This window comes from Somniosus microcephalus, chromosome 1 (genome assembly GCF_052327205.1).
Source record: "Somniosus microcephalus isolate GS21.2 chromosome 1, FLI_Smic_1.0, whole genome shotgun sequence".
Lineage (NCBI taxonomy): Eukaryota > Metazoa > Chordata > Chondrichthyes > Squaliformes > Somniosidae > Somniosus > Somniosus microcephalus.
In genome coordinates, this window is record NC_140987.1 from 76081023 (window position 1) to 76105900 (window position 24878).

The 24878-nt window shown below is 48.3% G+C and overlaps 1 protein-coding gene across 2 annotated transcripts in view; it reads left to right on the top strand.

The window, feature by feature from the left end:
• The window catches only part of eri1 (exoribonuclease 1), a 61451-nt gene that overhangs the window by 22683 nt on the left and 13890 nt on the right, over positions 1 to 24878 (top strand). The window contains exons 1-3 of one of the 2 annotated variants that reach the window (XM_085983240.1): positions 10762 to 10877; positions 23127 to 23305; positions 24262 to 24481. In XM_085983240.1, the coding sequence (XP_085839366.1) occupies positions 10791 to 10877; positions 23127 to 23305; positions 24262 to 24481 (486 nt within the window). In that variant the 5' untranslated portion in view covers positions 10762 to 10790. Of the gene's footprint in view, positions 1 to 10761; positions 10878 to 23126; positions 23306 to 24261; positions 24482 to 24878 lie in introns of those variants that run through there. The other variant, XM_085983260.1, reaches the window with a different exon arrangement.

Sequence of the window (24878 nt, forward strand, 5' to 3'; positions counted from 1 at the left end):
AAATTCCATTCACTTTGCTTCCAATTTCCACCCTTCCCTCACCTTCACATGGTCTATCTCCGACTCTTCCCTTCCCTTCCTCGACTTCTCTATCTCCATTTCTGGCGATAGGCTATCTACAAACATCCACTATAAGCCCACTGACTCCCACTCCCACAGCTACCGGGACTACACTTCCTCCCACCTTGCTTCCTGTAAGGACTCTATTCCATTCTCCCAGTTTCTCCGTCTCCGTCGCATCTGTTCTGACGATGCCACCTTCCATAATAGTGTCTTCCTTTTTTCTCAACCAAGGATTCCCCTCTACCATGGTTGACATGGCACTCGACCGTGTCTGTTCCATTTCCCACACTTTTGCTCTCATCCCTACCCCGTCCCCTCCCTCCCAGAACCACAATAGGATTCCTCTTGCCCTCACCTTTCACCCTACCAGCCTCTAGTCAACGGATCATCCTCCGCCATTTCCGCCACCTCCAGCGTGATCCCACCACTAAACACATCTTCCCTTCCCCTCCCCTTTCAGCATTCCAAAGGGACTGCTCCCTCTGCAACATCCTGGTCCACTCCTCAATCACCCCCAACAACCCTTCCCCTTCCCACAGCACCTTCCCGTGCAAGCGCAGGAGATGCAACACCTGCCCTTTTACCTCCTCCCTTCCCACTGTCCAGGGCCCCAAACATTCCTTCCAGGTGAAACAGTGACTTACTTGTACTTCTTCCAATTTAGTGTATTGTATTCGCTGCTCATGATGCGGTCTCCTCTACATTGAGGAGACCAAACGCAGATTGGGTGACTGCTTTGCAGAATACCTCCGTTCAGTCCGTAGGCATGACACCAAGCTTCCGGTCACCTGTCACTTTAATTCTCCACTCCACTCTGACCTCTCTGTCCTCGGCCTCTTGCACTGTTCCAACGAAGTTCAATGTAAGCGCGAGGAACAGCACCTCATCTTTTGATTAGGCACTTGACAGCCTTCTGGACTCAACATCGAGTTCAATAATTTCAGATCATAACCTCTGCCCCTAATTATTCGGATGGCAACTGTTGATGGTTCTGCCATTCTCATTTACTCCTCTTCCAGGCTCATCTTTTGTTTCTTTACTTGTCCCATTACCATCTCCTTTTGCTTTGTACAATCATACCTGTTGTCATTGTAATCTCTCCTGCCTTCCACCCTATCACAGACCCTCCCTTTGTTCTTTCCTCCCCTCACCCTTTCCCTGCCCCTGCACTTGCTTAAAATCTGTTACATCTCTAACTTTTTCCAGTTCTGACGAAAGGTCATTGACCTGAAATGTTAACTGTTTCTCTCTCCACAGATGCTGCCTGACCGGCTGAGTATTTCCAGCATTTTTTGTTTTTATTTTAGTTAGAATATGTCCTGTTTTGGGTGCCTTATACTAAGAAGGATGCCAAGGCCATGGATGATTGCAGAAGAGATTTACTGAGATGATACTAGGGATGAGAGGCCTTAGTTATGAGGCAAGATTAGAGAAAATGGGGATTCTTTGATTAGAACAAAGAAAATTAACAGGAGATTGGATAGAGGCGTTCAACAATTGAGGGGTTTTGAGGAGATAAATGAGAAAAAAATATTTCTACTGGTCAGTGAGAAAACATAAATTTAAGATCATCAAAAGAACAAATTGCGAGGGTAAAGGATTTTTTTTTCACTCAGAGGGTTGTTAAGACATGGAATGCCTTACCAGAAACAGTGGTGGAAACAGAATCTATAATTGCTTTTTAAAAGGGAAGTGGATAAATATTTGAAAAAGAAGAAATTAAAAGGACAGGGGAATGGTACAAAGTGGAGAGCTTTCAGTTAATGGCCCAGCATGATAGGCTGAATGGCCTCTTTCTGTGCTGTGAAATTCTGGGGCTGATAATCCACGGTCCTTGCCGCACACTCCTACCGAAGGGAGTGGAACAAAAGGATCGCAAATAATTAGGTCCTGATCTGCGCAATGTGGGGGCAGATCCTCTGCTCATCCCAACCTGGCTACTGAGGCAGGAGGCTGTGGGATGTGGGGGAAGGACTCACGAGGTCAAGTGTTCCCGTGAACCCAGTCTCTCAAAGTTCTGGTGGGGTAGCGGAAGGAAGGCCTATTTTATGGCATTGTCATTTTTAGCTGGCCTACTTGCCAAGGAGGCCTGGGGGAAGCTGTAATATTTCTGGGGAGGGGAGTTGGTAATGGACACTCCTTCCCTGACTCACCAGTCTTGTTCTGGACTTTCCAGCATTGAGGGCACTCTAAAAATTTTCCTTAGTGACGTGGGTGCCCACTACGGGCATGATAACGAGGAAAACTTCCCCTGAACCCAGAAGGTCCGCTAGTGTCACTGATGGAGGTCCTAGTGTAAGTGCTGCGAACACTGCCTCGCAGATTGTTGGCCCCTCTATCCCTGCTCCAAGACCTCCTTTCAAAGCCATGCTGCTTGGAAAAGATAGTGGACCAGAATTTGCTGTCATGGGACATCTAATGGCGTCTGCTGTTAATTAGCTCAAAAAAGTTTTGCTCACAATGTTGCTGAAAGTGCGAGCTGATAACGGCGCAGCAAGGGAAACAGGGCATCTGAGGCCTGAGTGAACAGGGCAACCAAGGATTTGGAAATAAACAGCAGAGGGACTGAGAAGGGGGGTAAATTGAAGTGGGTGAATTCAATGTCAAATCAGCTACAGAAAGAGAAATAAAGAGAGGGAAAGAAAGATTGGAGTAAGAGAGAAAAAAGAAACAAAGGAAAAGTAAGAAACAAATGTTTTCATTTAAATTTGACATTTTTAAAATCTCTGAAAAATTCAAAACCTGAAGGAATGAGACTCCACACTTGTAATAGTTAATTTTCAGTGCCAGAGAGGTTGATTGGCAGCAATTAACAACTATCACGTCAGCAAAAGGGTATTTATACTCAATGTTCCCTTTATGCTGTGCAGCTGCGCAGCTCTCTGGACTTCCCGCGCAGCCGGCTCACCATCTTTTCAATGCGAAAAACCGCACACACACGGTATTTTGAATGGGCAGCGCAGCTGCACCCGAAAAATTAACGAGAACATTGCTTACGCCACTAATTACTAGCCCTAAATATCTACAGCAAGTTTAATTCATATCAACCGTGCAAACAGAGCAACCTCATGACATTCAATGCAGGTCAATGGTGAGGCAGATAGCGAAATGCCTTTTCTGCAAAGCAACTTTTGGATATCTGCATTTAACCATGCATCTGCTCCTCGCCTGAAGTTGCTGTACCAATAACGTATGAATAACAGCAAGTGCCATTAGCCTCACCGCAGATTCTGGCCCAGTGCCTCTATGCTACAGGACCACCAGACGTCTCAAAGCGCTTTACAGCCAATGAAGCACTTTTGGAGTCACTGTTGTAATGTGGCAGCCAATTTGCACACAGCAAGCTCCCACAAACAGCAATGTGATAATGACCAGATAATCTGTTTTTGTTATGTTGATTGAGGGATAAATATTGGCCAGGACACCGGGGATAACTCCCCTGCTCTTCTTCGAAATAGTGACACGGGATCTTTTACGTCCACCTGCGAGAGCAGACGGGGCCTCAGTTTAATGTCTCATCCAAAAGATGGCACCAGCACTCCGTCAGCACTGTACTGGAGTGTCAGCCTAGATGTGCTCAAGTCCCTGGAGTGGGACTTGAACCCATAACCTTCTGACTCAAGAGGCAAGTGTGCAATTGAGCCACAGCTGCCATCTACGTGAAATTTACCACAGTCCACCAATAGTGGGGCGTGCCAGTGTATTTCCTCTGATTCTATTTATGTTGGTTGTTTAGTAGGCGGAGAGGGAGGTAGAGAGACAGAGAGGTTTAGGGAAGGAATTCCAGAGCTTGGGGCGTAGACGGCTGAAGGCACGACCGCCAATGGTGGGGAGTGGGGATGCACAAAAGGCTAGAGGAACAGAGTTCTTGGAGGGTTGTAGGACTGGAGGAGGTTAGAGATAGGAAGTGTTTCCACCAATTTTTATTCTTGAGTCAAAACGTTTTGTCGCTGTGTCGTTTGCACCTAGGTTGGCCGAGAAGATGACACTGAATAAAATCCCATACGATGTAGTGTTCATTCGATTTTTATTTAATGCTATTATCACATTGTAACAATGCAAATCATAGATGTAAGAATAGATATACTAGGTAGAATAGCCACACACACACACATATATATATATATAAAAATGAACTAACTATGTTGTATTGTAAGAGTTAATGAGAAGGATACAGTCTGAGTGCTGAGACAAGCAGGATCAATACCAGACTGGGCAGGGGGGGGAGGTGCAAGAAAGAAATATTAACGAGCAGGAATGTTGCCAGATAGTCTGGGTTAAGAAGGGGAGTGTCAGGGATGAATAGATTTCTCTGTTATAAAAAAGGAAAGGAGATAAGTAAATGAAGGGGATGCCTGATAGCCGTGGTCACTCGTGTAGTGAATAATGAACAGAGAATAGTAGCTATACGTATGCGCGCTTGGGGGGAACGTGGAAACATCACTTGGTGAGATGACGTATGAGGCAAACACACCACGCATTAACTGCAAGTAGAAGGAACGTGCTTACATAGTAACATCACGCTAGTGAGACGTAGTTAACCCTATAAAGTACAGCACACCGGAGCCCCTTAGATACATTTACCTAGTCTGCTTAGATGAACGTAAGCAGTCAAGATGACACATTTACTGAATCCGAAGAGTCCGTTGCTCAGGAGTATTTATCGGTACCAATCTCATGGGCACTGCATGTAATGGGTTGTATCAACGTAATGATCAATAAAAGGTATTAATCAGACATCTTAATGTTTCCTGGTCCTTGAACTGGTATTAGGGAAATGATGAATGACTGTCCTTTAAACCCAACAATAGAAATGACAACACAGAAGGCCATTCGTCCCATCACAGCACTCTTCAACTGCAGCAATCAACCCCTGTCCCATTTCACTGCCATTTCCTCAGAAACATAGAAGATAGGAGCAGGAGTAGGCCATTCGACCCCTCGAGCCTGCTCCGCTATTTATTAAGATCATGGCTGATCATCCAAATTCAGTACCCGGTCCCTGCTTTCTCCCCATATCCCTTGATCCCCTTAGCCTTAAGAAATATATCTAACTCCTTTATGAATTGGCCTCCACTGCCTTCTGTGGTAGAGAATTCCACAGATTCACCACTCTCTGGGTGAAGAAATTCCTCCTCTTCTCAGTCCTAAATGGCTTACCCCTTATCTTTAGACTGTGACCCCTGGTTCTGGACTCCCCGCCATCGGAAATATCCTTCCTGCATCTAGTCTGTCTAGTCCTGTTAGAATTTTATAAGTTTCAAAGAGATCCCCTCTCATTCTTCTAAACTCTAGCTAATACAAGCCTAATCGACCCAATCTCTCTTCATACGTCATTCCTGCCATCCCAGGTATCACTCTGGTGAATCTTCACTGCACTCCCTCCATGGCAAGAACATCCTTCCTCAGATAAGGCGACCAAAACTGCACACAATACTCAAGGTGTGGTCTCACCAAGGCCCTGTACAACTGCAGCAAGACATCCTTGCTCCTGTACTCGAATCCTCTCGCTATGAAGGCCAACATACCATTTGCCTTCTTAACCGCCTGCTGCACCTGCATGCTTACCTTCAGCGACTGGTGCACAAGGACACCCAGGTCTTGTTGCACTTCCCCTTTTCCCAATCTATTGCCATTCAGATAATAATCTGCCTTCCTGTTTTTGCCACCAAAGTGGATAACCTCGTAGCTATCCACATTATACTGCATCTGCTATGCATCTGCCCAATCACCCAACCTGTCCAAATCATACTGGAGTTTCTCGGCATCCTCCTCACAGCACACACGCCCACCCAGCTTTGTGTCGTCTGCAAACTTGGAGATATTACGTCTAGTTCCCTCGTCTAGATCATTAATATATATTATGAATAGCTGGGGTCCTAGCACCAATCGCTGCGGTATCCCACTTGTCATTGCCTGCCACTCGGAAAAAGACCCGTTTATTCCAACTCTTTGCTTCCTGTCTGCCAACCAGTTCTCTATCCAAGTCAGTACCTTCCCCCAATCCCATGTGCTTTAACTTTGCACGCTAATCTCTTATGCGGGACCTTATCGAAAGCCTTCTGAAAGTCCAAATACACCACATCCACTGGTTCTCCCTTATCTATTCTACCAGTTACATCCTCAAAAAATTCCAGTAGATTAGTCAAGCACGATTTACCTTTTGTAAATCCATGTTGACTTTGTCCGATCCTGTCACTGTTTTCCAAGTGCCTTCAATAGCTCTCCTTTTCAAATAATTATCCAGTTCCATTATAAATGATAGTGTAGTGGTACCACCGAGTGTCCCTTACTTACCGTACATAATTCCCTTTAACGTAACGATGTAGCCGGTGTGGGGCTTTCCTCCTTTGGGAGTGCGGGCAAACGCGGTGTCACGTCGCACATCACGTGACCGTCCCAAGCGCGGGCAAACGCGATGACATCATCACACAAGTCACGTGACTACCCAAGCACGGGAAGACGCGATGACATCATCACGCAATCCATGGGACTGCCTACTCGGTCCTCGTGGCGTCTCCGTCTGGTGAAGACCTATTTTATGGCTCTCCTGTACCTAGCTCTACAACCTGTTAGAATTCCTCTGTTCCTGCATTAAAAACCTTTTTGATTGTTCTCCTGGAGTCGGACTCGATTAAGTAGGAATTCGTCCAATACCTAAATCGGTGAACCCGAATACCTACAATAGTCTCTTCTTCAAAAGTTGCTTGTGGTAAGGCAATCCATGTTCTAATAACCCTCCGAGTGAATACTTTTCTTCTAAATTTCCCTTGTTCCTCTAGTGATAATCCTGAGTCTCTGCTCCCTTGTTATCGATTTCCCAACTGGAGACAATGTTTTTCACTATTTATCTTCTCAAAATCTCCCATAATCTTGAATATCGTGTTTGATCCCACTTAAACTTTTCTGTTCCAGTGAATAAATTGCTGAATTTTCAAGCCTTTCTCCAAAATTAAAACCTGTCTGCTAATGTCTTCCCAACGGAACTATATTGGAGTTTAGAGATTGCAATCTTTGAAGAATTAGTACAGAATTATCAATACATGTGCCCACTCCAGAGATTTGAGGACATAATTTAGGCTGACAATTCATTGCAGTACTGAGGGAGTACTGCACTGTCGGAGGTGCTGTCTTTCAGTTGAGACGTTAAACCAATACCCCATCTGTTCTCTCAGGTGGACATAAAAGACCCCATGGCACTATTTGAAAAAGAGCAAGGGAGTTTGCCCAGTATTCTGGTCAATATTTATCCGTCAACCAACGCCTAAAAACAGATTATATGGTCACTATCTCATTGCTGTTTGTGGGAGCATTCCCTGCGCAAATTGGCTGTAGCATTTCCGACAAGTGACTATACTTCCAAAGTACTTCATTGACTGTAAAGTGTTTTGGGACGTCCGGAGGTCATGAAAGGGGCTGTATAAATACAAGCTTTTCTTTCTTGTTTTTAAAAAAAAGTGGGTTGTACATAATCATTACCCCATAAAGCACATACATGATCCAAACCCTAATCTTCCATTTTGGACAGAACAGATTGATAATTTTTGTAATTTCTGATTTTAATAACCCACAAAATGAAAGGTATTGGTGTATGAAAACTCCAGTACAGATATAGTTAAGATTTGGCAGATCAGCTTGAAGTCACATCGCTGTGATTTAATCTCTTGGAAAAGTGCAAAATGCGAATTTATCTAAAAATCCGTATCTCTGATTTTGTAAAGGAGTATGTATAATGATGCGAGTGTTATGTCAGCACGGTATCACCTGTAATCCTTCAGTCTTGTGAATTCATGTGGTGTGTCTCTGATATGATTTCATACATGCATTCCTTTTGCTCCTCTGCCTGAGTTGGATCCAATTAGTTGGCTATTGTAGGGTGCTACTGGAATAGTAGTTAGCGAAACTATAGTTAAATGGACAATGTCACTTGAGGGTGGGGATGGGCTGGTGTTGTAGGCTGTCTACAGACTCTGCCCGGTTTCTGCCCCTTCCTCTCCAGACTCTGCCACTACCCACATACTCTGCTGATCTCTGCCCCTTCCACTCCAGACTCTGCCACTACCCATATACTCTGCTGATCTCTGCCCCTTCCTCTCCAGACTCTGCCACTACCCATATACTCTGCTGATCTCTGCCCCTTCCACTCCAGACTCTGCCACTACCCATATACTCTGCTGATCTCTGCCCCTTCCTCTCCAGACTCTGCCACTACCCATATACTCTGCTGATCTCTGCCCCTTCCTCTCCAGACTCTGCCACTACCCACATACTCTGCTGATCTCTGCCCCTTCCACTCCAGACTCTGCCACTACCCACATACTCTGCTGATCTCTGCCCCTTCCTCTCCAGACTCTGCCACTACCCATATACTCTGCTGATCTCTGCCCCTTCCACTCCAGACTCTGCCACTACCCATATACTCTGCTGATCTCTGCCCCTTCCACTCCAGACTCTGCCACTACCCATATACTCTGCTGATCTCTGCCCCTTCCTCTCCAGACTCTGCCACTACCCATATACTCTGCTGATCTCTGCCCCTTCCACTCCAGACTCTGCCACTACCCATATACTCTGCTGATCTCTGCCCCTTCCACTCCAGACTCTGCCACTACCCATATACTCTGCTGATCTCTGCCCCTTCCACTCCAGACTCTGCCACTACCCATATACTCTGCTGATCTCTGCCCCTTCCACTCCAGACTCTGCCACTACCCATATACTCTGCTGATCTCTGCCCCTTCCACTCCAGACTCTGCCACTACCCATATACTCTGCTGATCTCTGCCCCTTCCTCTCCAGACTCTGCCACTACCCATATACTCTGCTGATCTCTGCCCCTTCCTCTCCAGACTCTGCCACTACCCATATACTCTGCTGATCTCTGCCCCTTCCTCTCCAGACTCTGCCACTACCCATATACTCTGCTGATCTCTGCCCCTTCCTCTCCAGAATCTGCTCGATTTCTGCCCCTCCCTTAGACTCTCCTAAACTTTCATTTCCCCCCCTCCAGACTCTGCCCTGTCTCTTCCCCTCCCTCTCCTGCTCCAGACTATTATGTCTCTGCCCCTCCTCCTTCAGGTTCCGAATCTGACCCTTCTCCTTCAGAACCTCCCAAACAAATATAACTCCATTATTTAAGAAAGGTGAGAGAGAAACAAGGAAATTATAGATGTTAGTCTAACATCTGCTGTGGCAAAGTTATTGGAATCTATAATTAAGGACAAACTCACTGAGCACTTGGGAGATATTTGAGATTAGAGAGCGCGAACATGAATTCTCTGCCTATGCCTCCCCCTCTAGACTCTGACCCTCCCCACCCAGACTGCCAATATTTTCCACTGCACTGTCTGCCCCTCCCCATCCAGGCTGTGGCATCTCTGCCTCTCCTTTTCCAGATTCTCTCAATCTGTATAGATTCTGCCTCCAGTATCTCCCACATGTTGTTGTACCTTCCCATCTCCTCTTGTCCCCTGTAGAATCTGCCCCTCTCCCTTAGTTGCACCCAATCTCCACCCCTTCTCCAAACACCTCCTCTCCCAATCTGCCCCTCCCTCTCCAGACACTCTCAATCTCTCCAGCCTGTCACTCTCTGCCCCTCCCTCTCTCCAGCCTCTCACTTTCTGCCCTGCTTTCTCCACTCTCATTCTCTACCTCCCTCTCCAGACTCTCTCAATCTCCCCCCTCTCCAGATTCTCTCGATATCTCCCCCTCTCGCAATCTCTCTCCAGATTCTCGCAATCTCTCTCCAGATTCTCGCAATCTCTCCACTCTCTCGCAATCTCTCCACTCTCTCGCAATCTCTCCAGACTTTCTCGCAATCTCTCTCCAGACTCTCTCAATCTCTCCCTCAATCTCTCCCTCTCTCTCAATCTCTCCCTCTCTCCAGACTCTCTCGCAATCTCTCCACTCTCTCGCAATCTCTCCACTCTCTCGCAATCTCTCTCCAGACTCTCGCAATCTCTCCCTCTCTCTCAATCTCTCCTCCTCTCCCTCTCTCTCTCAATCTCTCCCTCTCTCTCAATCTCTCCAGACTCTCTCAATCTCTCCCTCTCTCTCAATCTCTCCCTCTCTCTCAATCTCTCCCTCTCTCTCCCTCTCTCTCAATCTCTCCCTCTCGCTCAATCTCTCCCTCTCGCTCAATCTCTCCCTCTCGCTCAATCTCTCCCTCTCTCCAGATTCTCTCAATCTCTCCCTCTCTCTCAATCTCTCCCTCTCTCAATCTCCCCCTCTCTCCAGACTCTCTCAATCTCTCCAGACTCTCTCAATCTCTCCAGACTCTCTCCCTCTCTCCCCAGACTCTCCCAATCTCTCCCTCTCTCCAGACTCTCTCAATCTCTCCAGACTCTCTCCAGACTCTCTCAATCTCTCCAGACTCTCTCAATCTCTCCAGACTCTCTCCCTCTCCCCAGACTCTCCCTCTCTCCCCAGACTCTCTCAATCTCTCCCTCTCCCCAGACTCTCTCTCCCTCTCCCCAGAATCTCTCCCTCTCCCCAGACTCTTTCCCCCTCTCTCCAGATTCTCTCAATCTCTCCCCCTCTCTCGACACTCCATTACCGGTCTGTCTTCCGATTGTTGCCCCGGCTCTGAAAGTTCTCAGTGCGCAGACTCCGCTGTGCTCGCCTCCTGTCCTCGAGGCGCAGACCGGAAGTGAGGTCAGAGAATCTTTCCCGCGGATTTGCGTTTGTTGTTGTGGGGAAGCGGAAATGACGAGGTTCGTTGAGCGGAGATGGAGGAGGAACAGAAGGAGAATGTCCCGCGCCTCGCTCACAGTGGCCTGGGGCCCGGCTCGGGTCCGGCGCAGGGCCAGGATCAGGTGAGACAGTGGCGTCACTCCATCGGCCTGGAGCGGGCCGAGCGGCAGAGCGTGGGCCCGGGCGGGGAAAGGGGAGGGAATAGTGGAGACATCCCCCCCATCAAATGTGGAGACATCCCCCCCATCAAATGTGGAGACATCCCCCCCATCAAATGCGGAGACATCCCCCCCATCAAATGTGGAGACATCCCCCCCCATCAAATGTGGAGACATCCCCCCATCAAATGTGGAGACATCCCCCCCCATCAAATGTGGAGACATCCCCCCCATCAAATGTGGAGACATCCCCCCCCCATCAAATGTGGAGACATCCCCCCCCCATCAAATGTGGAGACATCCCCCCATCAAATGCGGAGACATCCCCCCATCAAATGCGGAGACATCCCCCCATCAAATGCGGAGACATCCCCCCCCCATCAAATGCGGAGACATCCCCCCATCAAATGCGGAGACATCCCCCCATCAAATGCGGAGACATCCCCCCATCAAATGCGGAGACATCCCCCCCCCATCAAATGCGGAGACATCCCCCCATCAAATGTGGAGACATCCCCCCCATCAAATGTGGAGACATCCCCCCCATCAAATGCGGAGACATCCCCCCATCAAATGCGGAGACATCCCCCCCCCATCAAATGCGGAGACATCCCCCCATCAAATGTGGAGACATCCCCCCCATCAAATGTGGAGACATCCCCCCCATCAAATGTGGAGACATCCCCCCCCATCAAATGTGGAGACATCCCCCCCCATCAAATGTGGAGACATCCCCCCATCAAATGTGGAGACATCCCCCCCCATCAAATGTGGAGACATCCCCCCCCATCAAATGTGGAGACATCCCCCCCCATCAAATGCGGAGACATCCCCCCCCATCAAATGCGGAGACATCCCCCCCATCATGCGGAGACATCCCCCCCATCAAATGCGGAGACATCCCCCCCATCAAATGCGGAGACATCCCCCCCATCAAATGCGGAGACATCCCCCCCCATCAAATGCGGAGACATCCCCCCCCATCAAATGCGGAGACATCCCCCCCATCAAATGCGGAAACATCCCCCCCATCAAATGCGGAGACATCCCCCCCATCAAATGCGGAGACATCCCCCCCATCAAATGCGGAGACATCCCCCCCATCAAATGCGGAGACATCCCCCCCATCAAATGCGGAGACATCCCCCCCCCATCAAATGCGGAGACATCCCCCCCCCATCAAATGCGGAGACATCCCCCCCATCAAATGCGGAGACATCCCCCCCATCATGCGGAGACATCCCCCCCATCAAATGCGGAGACATCCCCCCCATCAAATGCGGAGACATCCCCCCATCAAATGCGGAGACATCCCCCCCCCATCAAATGCGGAGACATCCCCCCATCAAATGTGGAGACATCCCCCCCCATCAAATGTGGAGACATCCCCCCCCATCAAATGTGGAGACATCCCCCCCCATCAAATGTGGAGACATCCCCCCATCAAATGTGGAGACATCCCCCCCCATCAAATGTGGAGACATCCCCCCCCATCAAATGTGGAGACATCCCCCCCCATCAAATGCGGAGACATCCCCCCCCATCAAATGTGGAGACATCCCCCCCATCATGCGGAGACATCCCCCCCATCAAATGCGGAGACATCCCCCCCATCAAATGCGGAGACATCCCCCCCATCAAATGCGGAGACATCCCCCCCATCAAATGCGGAGACATCCCCCCCATCAAATGCGGAGACATCCCCCCCATCAAATGCGGAGACATCCCCCCCATCAAATGCGGAGACATCCCCCCATCAAATGTGGAGACATCCCCCCCCATCAAATGCGGAGACATCCCCCCCATCAAATGCGGAGACATCCCCCCCATCATGCGGAGACATCCCCCCCATCAAATGCGGAGACATCCCCCCCATCAAATGCGGAGACATCCCCCCCATCAAATGCGGAGACATCCCCCCCATCAAATGCGGAGACATCCCCCCATCAAATGCGGAGACATCCCCCCCATCAAATGCGGAGACATCCCCCCCATCAAATGAGGAGACATCCCCCCCATCAAATGTGGAGACATCCCCCCCCATCAAATGTGGAGACATCCCCCCCCATCAAATGCGGAGACATCCCCCCCCATCAAATGCGGAGACATCCCCCCCCCATCAAATGCGGAGACATCCCCCCCCCATCAAATGCGGAGACATCCCCCCCATCAAATGCGGAGACATCCCCCCCATCAAATGCGGAGACATCCCCCCCATCAAATGCGGAGACATCCCCCCCCATCAAATGCGGAGACATCCCCCCCATCAAATGCGGAGACATCCCCCCCCATCAAATGCGGAGACATCCCCCCCCATCAAATGTGGAGACATCCCCCCCCATCAAATGCGGAGACATCCCCCCCCATCAAATGCGGAGACATCCCCCCCATCAAATGCGGAGACATCCCCCCATCAAATGCGGAGACATCCCCCCCATCAAATGCGGAGACATCCCCCCATCAAATGCGGAGACATCCCCCCCCATCAAATGCGGAGACATCCCCCCCCATCAAATGCGGAGACATCCCCCCCCATCAAATGCGGAAACATCCCCCCCATCAAATGCGGAGACATCCCCCCATCAAATGCGGAGACATCCCCCCCCATCAAATGCGGAAACATCCCCCCCATCAAATGCGGAGACATCCCCCCATCAAATGCGGAGACATCCCCCCCATCAAATGCGGAGACATCCCCCCCATCAAATGCGGAGACATCCCCCCCATCAAATGCGGAGACATCCCCCCCATCAAATGCGGAGACACCCCCCCATCAAATGCGGAGACATCCCCCCCATCAAATGCGGAGACATCCCCCCATCAAATGCGGAGACATCCCCCCCATCAAATGCGGAGACATCCCCCCCCCATCAAATGTGGAGACATCCCCCCCCCATCAAATGCGGAGACATCCCCCCCCCATCAAATGCGGAGACATCCCGCCCATCAAATGCGGAGACATCCCCCCCCCATCAAATGCGGAGACATCCCCCCCATCAAATGCGGAGACATCCCCCCCCATCAAATGCGGAGACATCCCCCCCCCATCAAATGCGGAGACATCCCGCCCATCAAATGCGGAGACATCCCCCCCATCAAATGCGGAGACATCCCCCCCATCATGCGGAGACATCCCCCCCAATCAAATGCGGAGACATCCCCCCCATCAAATGCGGAGACATCCCCCCCATCAAATGCGGAGACATCCCCCCCATCAAATGCGGAGACATCCCCCCCATCAAATGCGGAGACATCCCCCCCATCAAATGCGGATACATCCCCCCATCAAATGCGGAGACATCCCCCCCATTAAATGCGGAGACATCCCCCCCATCAAATGCGGAGACATCCCCCCCATCAAATGCGGAGACATCCCCCCCATCAAATGTAGAGACAGCCCCCCCCCCTCCTTTAAATGTGGAGACCTCCACCCCACCCCCCCCCCCCCCCATTAAATTATAATTCCAGTCCCACTCTAGAGACTCCAGTGCATAATCCAGGCAGCACTCCCTCAGTACTGCACTGTCTGAGCTGCCGACTTTCGGATGAAACATTAAACAGAGACCCCTGTCTGCCCTCTCTGGCAGACACAAAAGACCTCACGTCACCAGTTGAAGAAGAGCAGCGGAGTTCTCCCCAGTGTCCTGGCCAATGTTTATCCCTCAACCAACACCTAAAACAGATTATCTAGTAATTTATCTCATTGCTGTTTTGTGGGACATTGCTGTGCGTAAATTGGCTGCCGTGTTTCCTACATTACAACAATGGCACTTCAAAAGTACTTCATTAGTTGTAAAGTGCTTTGTGACGTCCTGATGTTGTGAAATATGCTATATAAATGCGAGTTCTTTCTTTTTAATTAGCACCTAATTTCTTACATCATAATGGGGAGTTTGTTATTAAAGAAGAAAGAACTTGCAGTACTGCACTGGTGTGTCAGCCTGGATTATGTGCTCAAGTCCCTGAAGTGGGACTTTAACCCACAATCTTCTGATGTAGAGGCAAGAGTGCTATCGTTAAGCCACAACTGATACTGTCCATTTATGATGCGTCCACAGTTTTTAAAGTGGGGGGAGGGGAACTCTGGTAGCCAGGTTAGTACATTTCAAAGATATTTCAACCCTTTTACTTTCCCTGTCAGTGTAAACAACTTTTCAGGTGTGGAGCACTGTAACTTTAAATGTGTAATACATAACTTGGCCCACTGAGCAGGTGTTAAATTAAAAACAGATAATGCTGGAAATACTCAGCAGGTCAGGCAGCATCTGTGGCGAGAGAAACAGAGTTAGCATTTCAGGTCGATGACCTTTCATCAGAACTGGAAAACGTTAGAGATGTACCAAGTTTTAAACAAGTACAGAGGCAGGGGATGGGGTGGGTGGGTGGGTGGAAGAGAGGAAAGAACAAAAGCGAAGGTGCTGAATTAAGTTTATTTCACAATTGCAAGTTACCTGCTAATTGGATCTATGACTTGTTTGAAGGCAAGTGGCCAGGGTTCAGAGTTGCTGAAACTTGCCCATTGAGTGTATGTACTTGAAGCCACGTCACTTAACTTTCTTGAACCAGTGACTATGTTAGAACGTTTTGCAATGTCGTGGCATAGAACACGATCAGTCTATTACCTGGATTGACCTCTCTAAACACAGATGTTACATAAAAACAGATGACAGCTGTAAAATAAGACGATTTTGTACAGTACATAATTTCCTGAAAGTGTGTTTCACAGCATGAAGACAATGGTGCACGTATTTACAAATCATCTTCTTGGAAGGATTCATTTTCACTGATATTAAATGATTCAATCTGTTTTTTACACTCATTATAAAACCCCTTACACTGAAGAAGATGCAAAATGTATGGTTATTTGTGTTTTCAGTTATTGGTGGCCTGGAGTCATGTGTAATTGGTTTGTGGCTTAATGACGCACTCGGATGGCTAGATCCCCAAATATGTTGGATGTCTGTCTAAATTCTGAAGCTGGCTTCTATTTTGAGGGAAATAACAACAGAAAATGCTGGAAAAACTCCGCAGGCCAGGCAACATCCGTGGAGAGAGAAACAGAGTTAACGTTTCGGGTCAAACCCTTCGTCAGGGCTGAAAAAACACAGGAAATGAAACCGATTAAAAGGCCAGTTTGGGGGCTGGGAAATGGGGGTGAAAGAACAAAAGAGAAGTGAAGAGACATTAAGAGGTATTCAAAACGAGACGAGATGGTGATAGGACTAGTGGAGACAAAAGACGGCTCTAGATTAGGTGTGAAATGCGCTGGCAGAATGAGAGACAGCTGCCATGTGGGAGAGAAAAGAAAGGGGGAAGGGTGTGGATAAAAAATATATGTAAAAATGTAATGGGGGCAGAGGTGGCACGGTGGCATAGTGGTTAGCACTGTTGCCTCACAGCGCCAGGGACCCGGGTTCAAATCCGGCCTCGGGTGACTGTGTGGAGTTTGCACATTCTCCCCGTGTTTGCGTGGGTTTCCTCCGGGTGCTCCGGTTTCCTCCCACAGTCCAAAGATGTGCGGGTTAGGTTGATTGGCCATGATAAAAATTGGCCCTTAGTGTTAGGGGGGATTAAATACGTGGGGTTACGGGGATAGGGCTTGGGTGGGATGGCTGTCGGTGTAGGGACCGGGTGCTAGGGTTTGGATGATCAGCCATGATCTCGTTGAATGGCGGAGCAGGCTCGAAGGGCCGAATGGCCTACTCCTGCTCCTATCTTCTATGTTACGATCTGAAATTGTTGAACTCGATATCGAGTCCGGAAGGCTGTAAAGTGCCTAATTGGAAGATGAGGTGCTGTTCCTCGAGCTTACGCTGGGTTTCCGTGGAACAATGCAAGAGCCCGAGTACAGTGAGGTCCGAGTGGGAATGGGGCGGTGAATTAAAATGACAGGCGACCGGAAGCTCAGGGTCACCCTTACGGACTGAACGGAGGTGTTCCCCAAAGCAGTCACCCAATCAGCGTTTGGTCTCCCCAAATTAGAGAAGCGTGCAATAAGAGCACAGCTGTCATCATAGGTGACTTTAACTTACATATAGATTGGACTAGCCTAATCAGTAAAAATAATGAGGAGGAGGAATTCCTTGAGTGTTTGAGGGATGGTTATCTGGATCAATATGTCGAGGAACCAACTCGGGAACAGGCTATATTGGACTGGGTACTGTGCAATGAGAAGGGACTAATCAGTAATCTTGTTGTACGGGGACCCTTGGGTCAGAGCGATCATAACATGATCGATTTCTCACTCGAAATGGAGAGCGAAGAAATTGACTCAGAGACTAAGGTCCTGAATTTAAACAAGGGGAATTATGATGCCATGAGACGGGAACTGAGTAGGTCTGAGTGGACAACGTTCCTGGGAGGACTGGAGGTAGATAAACAATGGCAAACATTTAAAGATAGAATGACAAAATTGCAAAAATTGTTTATACCAATCTGGCATAAAAGGAAATCTAAAAAGGTGACTCAACCGTGGATAACAGGGGAAATTAGAGACAGCATAAAATCCAAAGATAGGGCGTATAAAATAGCCAAAAAAAGCGCCAGAGCGGAAGATTGGGAACAGTTTAAGATAGAGCAAAGGAGGGCAAAGGGCATAATCAAGAGGGGCAAAATAGCTTACGAAAACAAGCTGGCGGAAAATATAAAAACTAACTCCAAAAGCTTTTATAAGTATATCAAAAGGAAAAGACTGGTGAAAACCAAAGTTGGTCCATTGCAGTCAGATACGGGGGAATATATAATGGGAAATAAGGAAATGGCAGATCAACTAAATGCATACTTTGGGTCAGTCTTTACGAAGGAAGACACAAAAAACCTCCCTGGGATATCGGGAAAAATAGGGACATTGGCAAAGGAGGAACTGACGCAAATCAATATCTCTAAGGATATGGTGTTAAGGAAGCTAAAGGGATTGAAGGTGGACAAATCCCCAGGGCCTGATAACATGCATCCTAGGGTACTGAAGGAGGTGGCCCTAGAGATAGCGGATGCACTAAGGATGATTTTTCAGAATTCATTAGACTCGGGAACAGTACCGATGGATTGGAGGGTAGCTAACGTTACCCCACTATTCAAAAAGGGGGGTAGGGAAAAAGCAGGTAATTACAGACCTGTAAGCCTTACATCAGTTGTGGGCAAAATGCTGGAGTCCATCATTAAGGATGAAATAGCGGAGCACTTAGCAAATGGGGACAGGATAGGACAGAGTCAACATGGATTTACAAAGGGTAAATCGTGCTTGACTAATCTATTGGAATTTTTTGAGGGAGTAACTGGTAGAATAGATGGGGGAGAGCCAGTAGATGTGGTGTACCTGGACTTCCAAAAGGCCTTCGATAAGGTCCCACATAAAAGATTAGCATGGAAAATTGAGGCTCATGGGATAAAGGGGAAAGTTTTGGCGTGGATAGGGAACTGGCTGTCAGATAGAAAACAGAGAGTTGGAATAAACGGCTCATTTTCTGAATGGCAGGCAGTAACAAGTGGGGTACCACAGGGATCTGTCCTGGGCCCCCAGCTGTTCACAATTTACATTAATGACCTGGATCAGGGAGTCGGATGCAGCATTTCCAAATTTGCAGACGACACTAAACTAGGAGGGGGGGTGGGCTCAGAGGAAGAGACCAGGAAGCTCCAGAGCGATTTGGACAGACTGGGCGATTGGGCGGATAAATGGCAGATGCACTATAATGTGGACAAGTGCGAAGTTATCCACCTTGGGTGCAGGAACGGGAGGGCAAATTATTATTTAAATGGCAATAGATTGGGAGAGGGGGAAGTACAGAGAGACCTGGGTGTTCTTGTACACCAGTCACTGAAGGCGAGCATGCAGGTGCAACAGGCGGTCAAGAAGGCAAACGGTATGCTGGCCTTCATAGCAAAAGGGTTAGAATACAGGAACAGGGATACCTTGCTGCAGCTGTACAGGGCACTGGTGAGACCACACCTCGAGTACTGTGTACAGTTTTGGTCGCCTCATCTGAGGAAGGATGTTCTTGCCATGGAGGGGGTGCAGCGGCGATTCACCAGGCTCATACCAGGAATGGCGGGAATGACCTATGAGGAGAGACTATGTAGTTTAGGGATGTACACACTGGAGTTTAGAAGATTGAGAGGGGACCTCATAGAAGTGTATAAAATTCTGACAGGTCTAGACAGACTGGATGCAGAAGGAATGTTTCCCTTGGCGGGTGAGAACAGAAATAGAGGACATAATTTAAGGATAAGGGCTAAACCATTTAGGACAGAGATGAGGGGGAATTTCTTCACTCAGAGAGTGGTGAACCTGTGGAACTCATTGCCACAGAGGGCAGTGTACGCCAGCTCATTAAATATATTTAAGAGGGAATTAGATATATTTCTACGGGCAAAAGGGGTTAAGGGTTACGGAGAGAAGGCGGGGACGGGATACTGAATTAAAGGATCAGCCATGATCTCATCGAATGGCGGAGCAGGCACGAAGGGCCGAATGGCCTACTCCTGCTCCTATCTTCTATGTATCTATGTATCTATGTAGAGGAGACCGCATCGTGAGCAGCGAATACAGTACACTAGATTGCAAGAAGTACAAGTAAATCGCTGTTTCACCTGGAAGGGGTGTTTGGGGTCCTGGACAGTGGGAAGGGGGGAGGTATAAGGGCATGTGTTACATCTCCTGCGCTTGCACGGGAAGGTGCCAGGGGAAGGGATGCTGGGGGTGATAGAGCAGTGGACTAGGGTGTCTCGGAGGGAGCGGTCCCTACGGAATGCTGAAAGGGGAGGGGAAGATGGGTTTGGTGGTGGGATCACATTGGAAATGGCGGAGGATGATCCGTTGAATGTGGAGGCTGGTGGGGTGAAAGGTGAGGACAAGGGGAACCCTATCGTGGTTCCGGGAGGGAGGGGCAGGGGTGAGGGCAGAAGTGCGGGAGATAGAATGGACACGGTTGAGGGCCGTGTCAGCCACGGTAGAGGGGAATCCTCGGTTGAGGAAAAAGGAAGACATGTCGGAAGCACTGGTGTGGAAGGTGGCATCGTTGGCGCAGATGCGGCGGAGACGGAGAAACTGGGAGAATGGAATAGAGTCCTTACAGGAGGCGGGGTGGGAGGAAGTGTAGTCCAGGTAGCTGTGGGAGTCAGTGGGCTTGTCGTGAATGTTGGTCAATAACATATCCCCAGAGATGGAGACGGAGAAGTCGAGGAAGGGAAGGGAAGAGTCGGAGATGGACCATGTGAAGGTGAGGGAAGGGTGGAAATTGGAGGCAAAGTGAATGAAATTGTCTAGTTCAGGGTGAGAGCAGGAAACGGCACCGATACAGTCATCAATGTACCAGAAAAAGAGGTGAGGGAGGGGACCCGAGTAGGACTGGAACAAAGAGTGTTCCACATATCCCACGAAAAGACAGGCATAGCTAGGGCCCATGCGGGTACCCATAGCAACACCTTTGATTTGGAGGAAATAAGTGGAGTCAAAGGAGAAGTTGTTCAATGTGAGAACAAGTTCAGCCAGGCGGAGGAGGGTGGTGGTGGATGGGGACTGGTCGGGCCTCTGTTCAAGGAAGAAGCGGAGCGCCCTCAGGCCGTCCTGGTGGGGGATGGAGGTGTAGAGGGATTGGACGTCCTTAGTGAAAAGGATGCGGTTGGGGCCAAGAAACTGGAAACTGTTAAAGTGGCAGAGGGCGTCAGAAGAGTCGCGGATGGGAAGAGACTGGACAAGGGGAGAATAGTGGCTTGGTTGAGGCATTAAATTGGGTGACAGATGTTGGTCGAGTCCCTTGTGTATCTCACTGAGTCTGGTTCAAGTGGAAGCTGGTGCTGTAGCAATTCATTATTCTACCACTAGCCTTTCTGAGCTGTCGGTGCCCTGTAACCTCAGCAGGTAGGTCAGGGGGGAAATCTTATGTATCTTTAGAATCTCTACAGGTGAAATATAATACAGCATCTTATTTTTGATCATTGGTAATACAGGTTGAGCGTCCCAAATCCGGAGTTCTGGAATCCGGATTCCAGGACGATTGGTGGCAGGGGTCCGGAATCCGTAAAATGTTCCGGAATCCGGACACCCTGAGGGAGGCTTACCAAAAACCGGAACCTGGGCCCAGGCATTTCCGGACTCGGCAGGTGTTTCTGATGTCCGAAGTCCGGAAATATCGCAACCTGGGCTCGGGCGTTTCCGGACATCGGACATCAGAAACACGTTCCGAAGTCCGGAAAAACCCAAAAACCGGCTCAACCTCGGTCCCGATGCTGCCGGATTCAGTACGTTCTACCTGTACTGTTTATATTTTGATTTGGCACTGAAGTCGGAGCCTCATCATTAATGCCCTTTTATAAATGTAAGTTTCAGTGAACCTTAATTTAATTTGTATTGCTGCAGCTTTAAACGGAAATATTTAACGTTAAAATATTACCAAAGGCTAATTATTATTATTCCTAACTGCAAGAAGTGACCTGACCCAACGGTGTGAGGGGCAGAACTTCTCTCTCATTCACTCGCACTCTACCTCTTCTCCCTCTCTCCTCTCTCTCTGTCTCTTTTTCTATCTTCTCTTTCTCTTTTTTCTTTCTTCTCTCTTTCTCCTTTTTCCTCTCCCCTCTCTCTCCTCTTTCTCTCTCTCTCTCGCGCCTCTCTTTCTCTTTCCCTCTTGCTTTCAACCCCCCCGCCCCCCCTTCGGCCCTCTCCCGCCCTTCAGCCCTTGGCCCCCGGCTCCCCTCTCCTCTCTCTTCCCCCCCTCCCCCCTCGCTGCCGCCCCCTCTCCCTCGCCCCTCCGCCCCTTTCTCGCCCTTCCGCCCCTCTCCCTCGCCCCTCTCCCCCCCTCCCTCGCCCCTCCGCCCCTCTCCCCCCCTCTCCCTCCGCCCCTCTTCCCCCCCCCCCCTTGCCGCCGCCTCTCTCCTCCCCCCCTCGCCCCCTCTCCTCTTTCTTTCCCCCCCCCCCCTCCTCGCCCCCTCTCCCCCCCCCCTGGTATTATCTGTCCTTTAGCACCTTCTGTTAAAGCAGCTGTTGTCCATGCTGCCTTTTATTCTGGTTGTTCAGGGTCTTTGTTAATTCTTGTTCTGGCGCCAAGCTAACATCTTACAAGATATTATGATGTAGCAAGTCGGAGTTAGTTGTTGATAAGTAAAATGGCAAGCACATTCTCGTTAATGGTGCAGTAAAGATTGGAGGGAAAGAGATTCATGCACAAATCAAACTTTAAAATGGAATACTCTGCATCAACAATTGAGCAATGCTGGTACTTCAAACTTCAAGACTGACTAAAAGGAATCATAAAGACCTCTGTTGGTCTTTATGATTCCTTTTAGCCAGTCTTGAGCTTGTTTTGGCACTGAGAATCCTTCCTGTGACCTTGTGGCGAGTGAGAAAGTAGACCTCAGCCAGAATGGATGCAGGGAGCAGGGTGAATCCTGACCTGGTGAATATGTAAAGCTGAAAAATGTAAAGTATTCTTTCTGCTATTTGACCTTAACCATTGCCGAATTTAGCAGAATATCGTGCTCTGATGCCATGCCTATCAGCAACCAAGATGGGACTCATTTCATATACAACCCTTCATAGCCAGTGGAGAGAAGAGGCTTTCATCTGGCAGCCTGGGCCCCGATTTGAACCTGGTTCAAACATTACCCAGTACCCTCTGTCTGAAGACCTGTGCTTTCACTAGAGTTCCTAGCCTCTACAGTACAGTCACAGGGAGGAATAGAGGCAAAGTGTGGTTCTACAGAGCAGGAACATTTAGAGCACTACAACCTGTCATTTTGTGCATGTACCAGCTGGGAGAATGATAGTATTGAAGGAGGAGCAAAATTAACCCAATATTTTTTTGGGGGGCTTGCGGGGTGGGAGAGAATGAAGTGCCTGACAATTAAGATTTAATTGTGAGGCTGTTTTATCGTATTGAAAAATGACCAAACAGGTAACTTGTGCGAAAGCAGTGGAAATGTGGAAGTGTTAATTTTCTTGCTCGACTGCTGCCTGGCGGGGAGAAAAAGGTCACTTTGCAACCATCTCCTACCAGCCTTTTTGTTCCTATTTCTGAGTAATGCTTGTGTAATTGGTATCACAGTTTGCATGTACTGTGCAGTTTGGGCTATTCTTTGCTGTATAAGCTGTCTGTGTATTGTGTGAATGAAGCTGGCCTGAAGTCTGTTAAGGAAGCAGTACTGCACCTGTCACGTAGCGTAAGCTGTTGGCACATGTCACTGATTTGTTCTGACGTCCGTTTGCCTTTATTTCAGGTGAAGCAGCGCAGCAGACTTGATGGTCAAGAGCAGCCGATGAAAGCTACCCCTGCTGCCTACGTTAAAGACTTCAGTGACCCAGTCTACAAAGAAATTGCTGTCACAAATGGCCATATCAACAGGATGACTCGCGATGAGCTCCGCACAAAGCTAGCGGAGCTCCATCTGGAAACCAGGTGGGCGTCATTCTGGCCAGCGATGAATGAAGGAAGAAATAAAACACAAGCGAGTAAAGCCCTGAAGAGAACTATTACAGCCTGGCCCCATTCGAATCGTGCTCCTGTGAAATTATTAAAATTCTACTATGTTAAAGGAAGTTTTACTATGTTGAAGGTGCTATATAAATGCAAGCTGTTATTGTTGCAAGTTAACCTGCTAGCGGGGGGGCAGGTCTGAAATCCAAAATTGGTGCTTTTGAAAATAAGCAAGTGAACATTTGCTGTTGTGCCCAGACTAAATCCATGCACGGATTTTCCTTGCTTGTTTCTATAGCAGCAAATTACTAACAATAGTAAACTGTGGCTCCTATAAGTCTCCTTCGCCTCTCCTTTTTCAGTCCAGTCCAATGTATCTAGGATTGGCTAAGATTTTTAGCTAGTATATTTTACTTGTAGAAAATTACAGTCCATAATCTAAGGGTGGCCATGCATTTTGTTCTTGTGTCACAGATCCTCAGGGCTCATGTATTGTTTAATCTTGTTCCCATTCATTTAATATTTCTCCTACTTGCCTATATCATACTGATTTTGGTTGAATTATGCATATTAAATACTTGTGCAAATACATTATATTAACTGTTTGGGAGAAAATGATGTACAAAGAAAAATATTTAAATTGATATTGATGCAATGTATAGGTGTGAATAGATGATGCACATTATTAATTAAATGTAATTGTTTTGTCTTCCTCTTTGTCTTTCTCTAATTCTGTGTGTCACTCTCTCCTTGTGCTTGACAATCTTTCACTTCTTCCGTCTGTCTCATACTCACACCCCATCTGTCGCTCTCTCACTGCCTCTGTCTCACTCACTTTCTGTGTTTGTCTCTCGCTTTCTCTGTGTTTCTTACTCACTTTTGCTCTGTCTCTCGCCCACATTCTCTCTTTGCCTCGCTCTCTTGTTGATATACTTTAGGGGAGTGAAGGATGTGCTGAGAAAGCGATTAAAAAATTACTACAAGAAGCAGAAATTGACTCAGACATCGCTAATCAAGCCAGAGTGTTCAGACACGTACTACGACTACATCTGTGTCATTGACTTTGAAGCGACGTGTGAAGAAAACAATCCACCGGAATACTTGCACGAAATTATTGAATTCCCCATTGCCCTCGTGAATACTCGCACGCTGGAAATTGTGAGTAATTGTGTGCTTTATACACCTTGCATGAGAATTAAGTATAGTACTCGCATCTTATCCCAAACCAAAGTGGTCCATAGCCAGTGAAATGCAGTCAAAGTTATGTAGGAAAATTTGGCAGCAAGATTCCACAAATGAAAGACAGTACCTCTGATGCAACACTCCCTCAGTACTGGAGAGAAGCCTAGATAATATGCTCAATTTCTTGGGCTTGAACTATCAATCTTCTGACTAAACATAGAAGATAGGAGCAGGAGTAGGCCTTTCGGCCCCTCGAGCCTGCTCCACCATTCAATGTGATCATGGCTGATCATCCAAATTCAGTACCCTGTCCCTGCCTTCTCCCCATATCCCTTGATCCCTTTAGCCTTAAGAAATATATCCAACTCCTTCT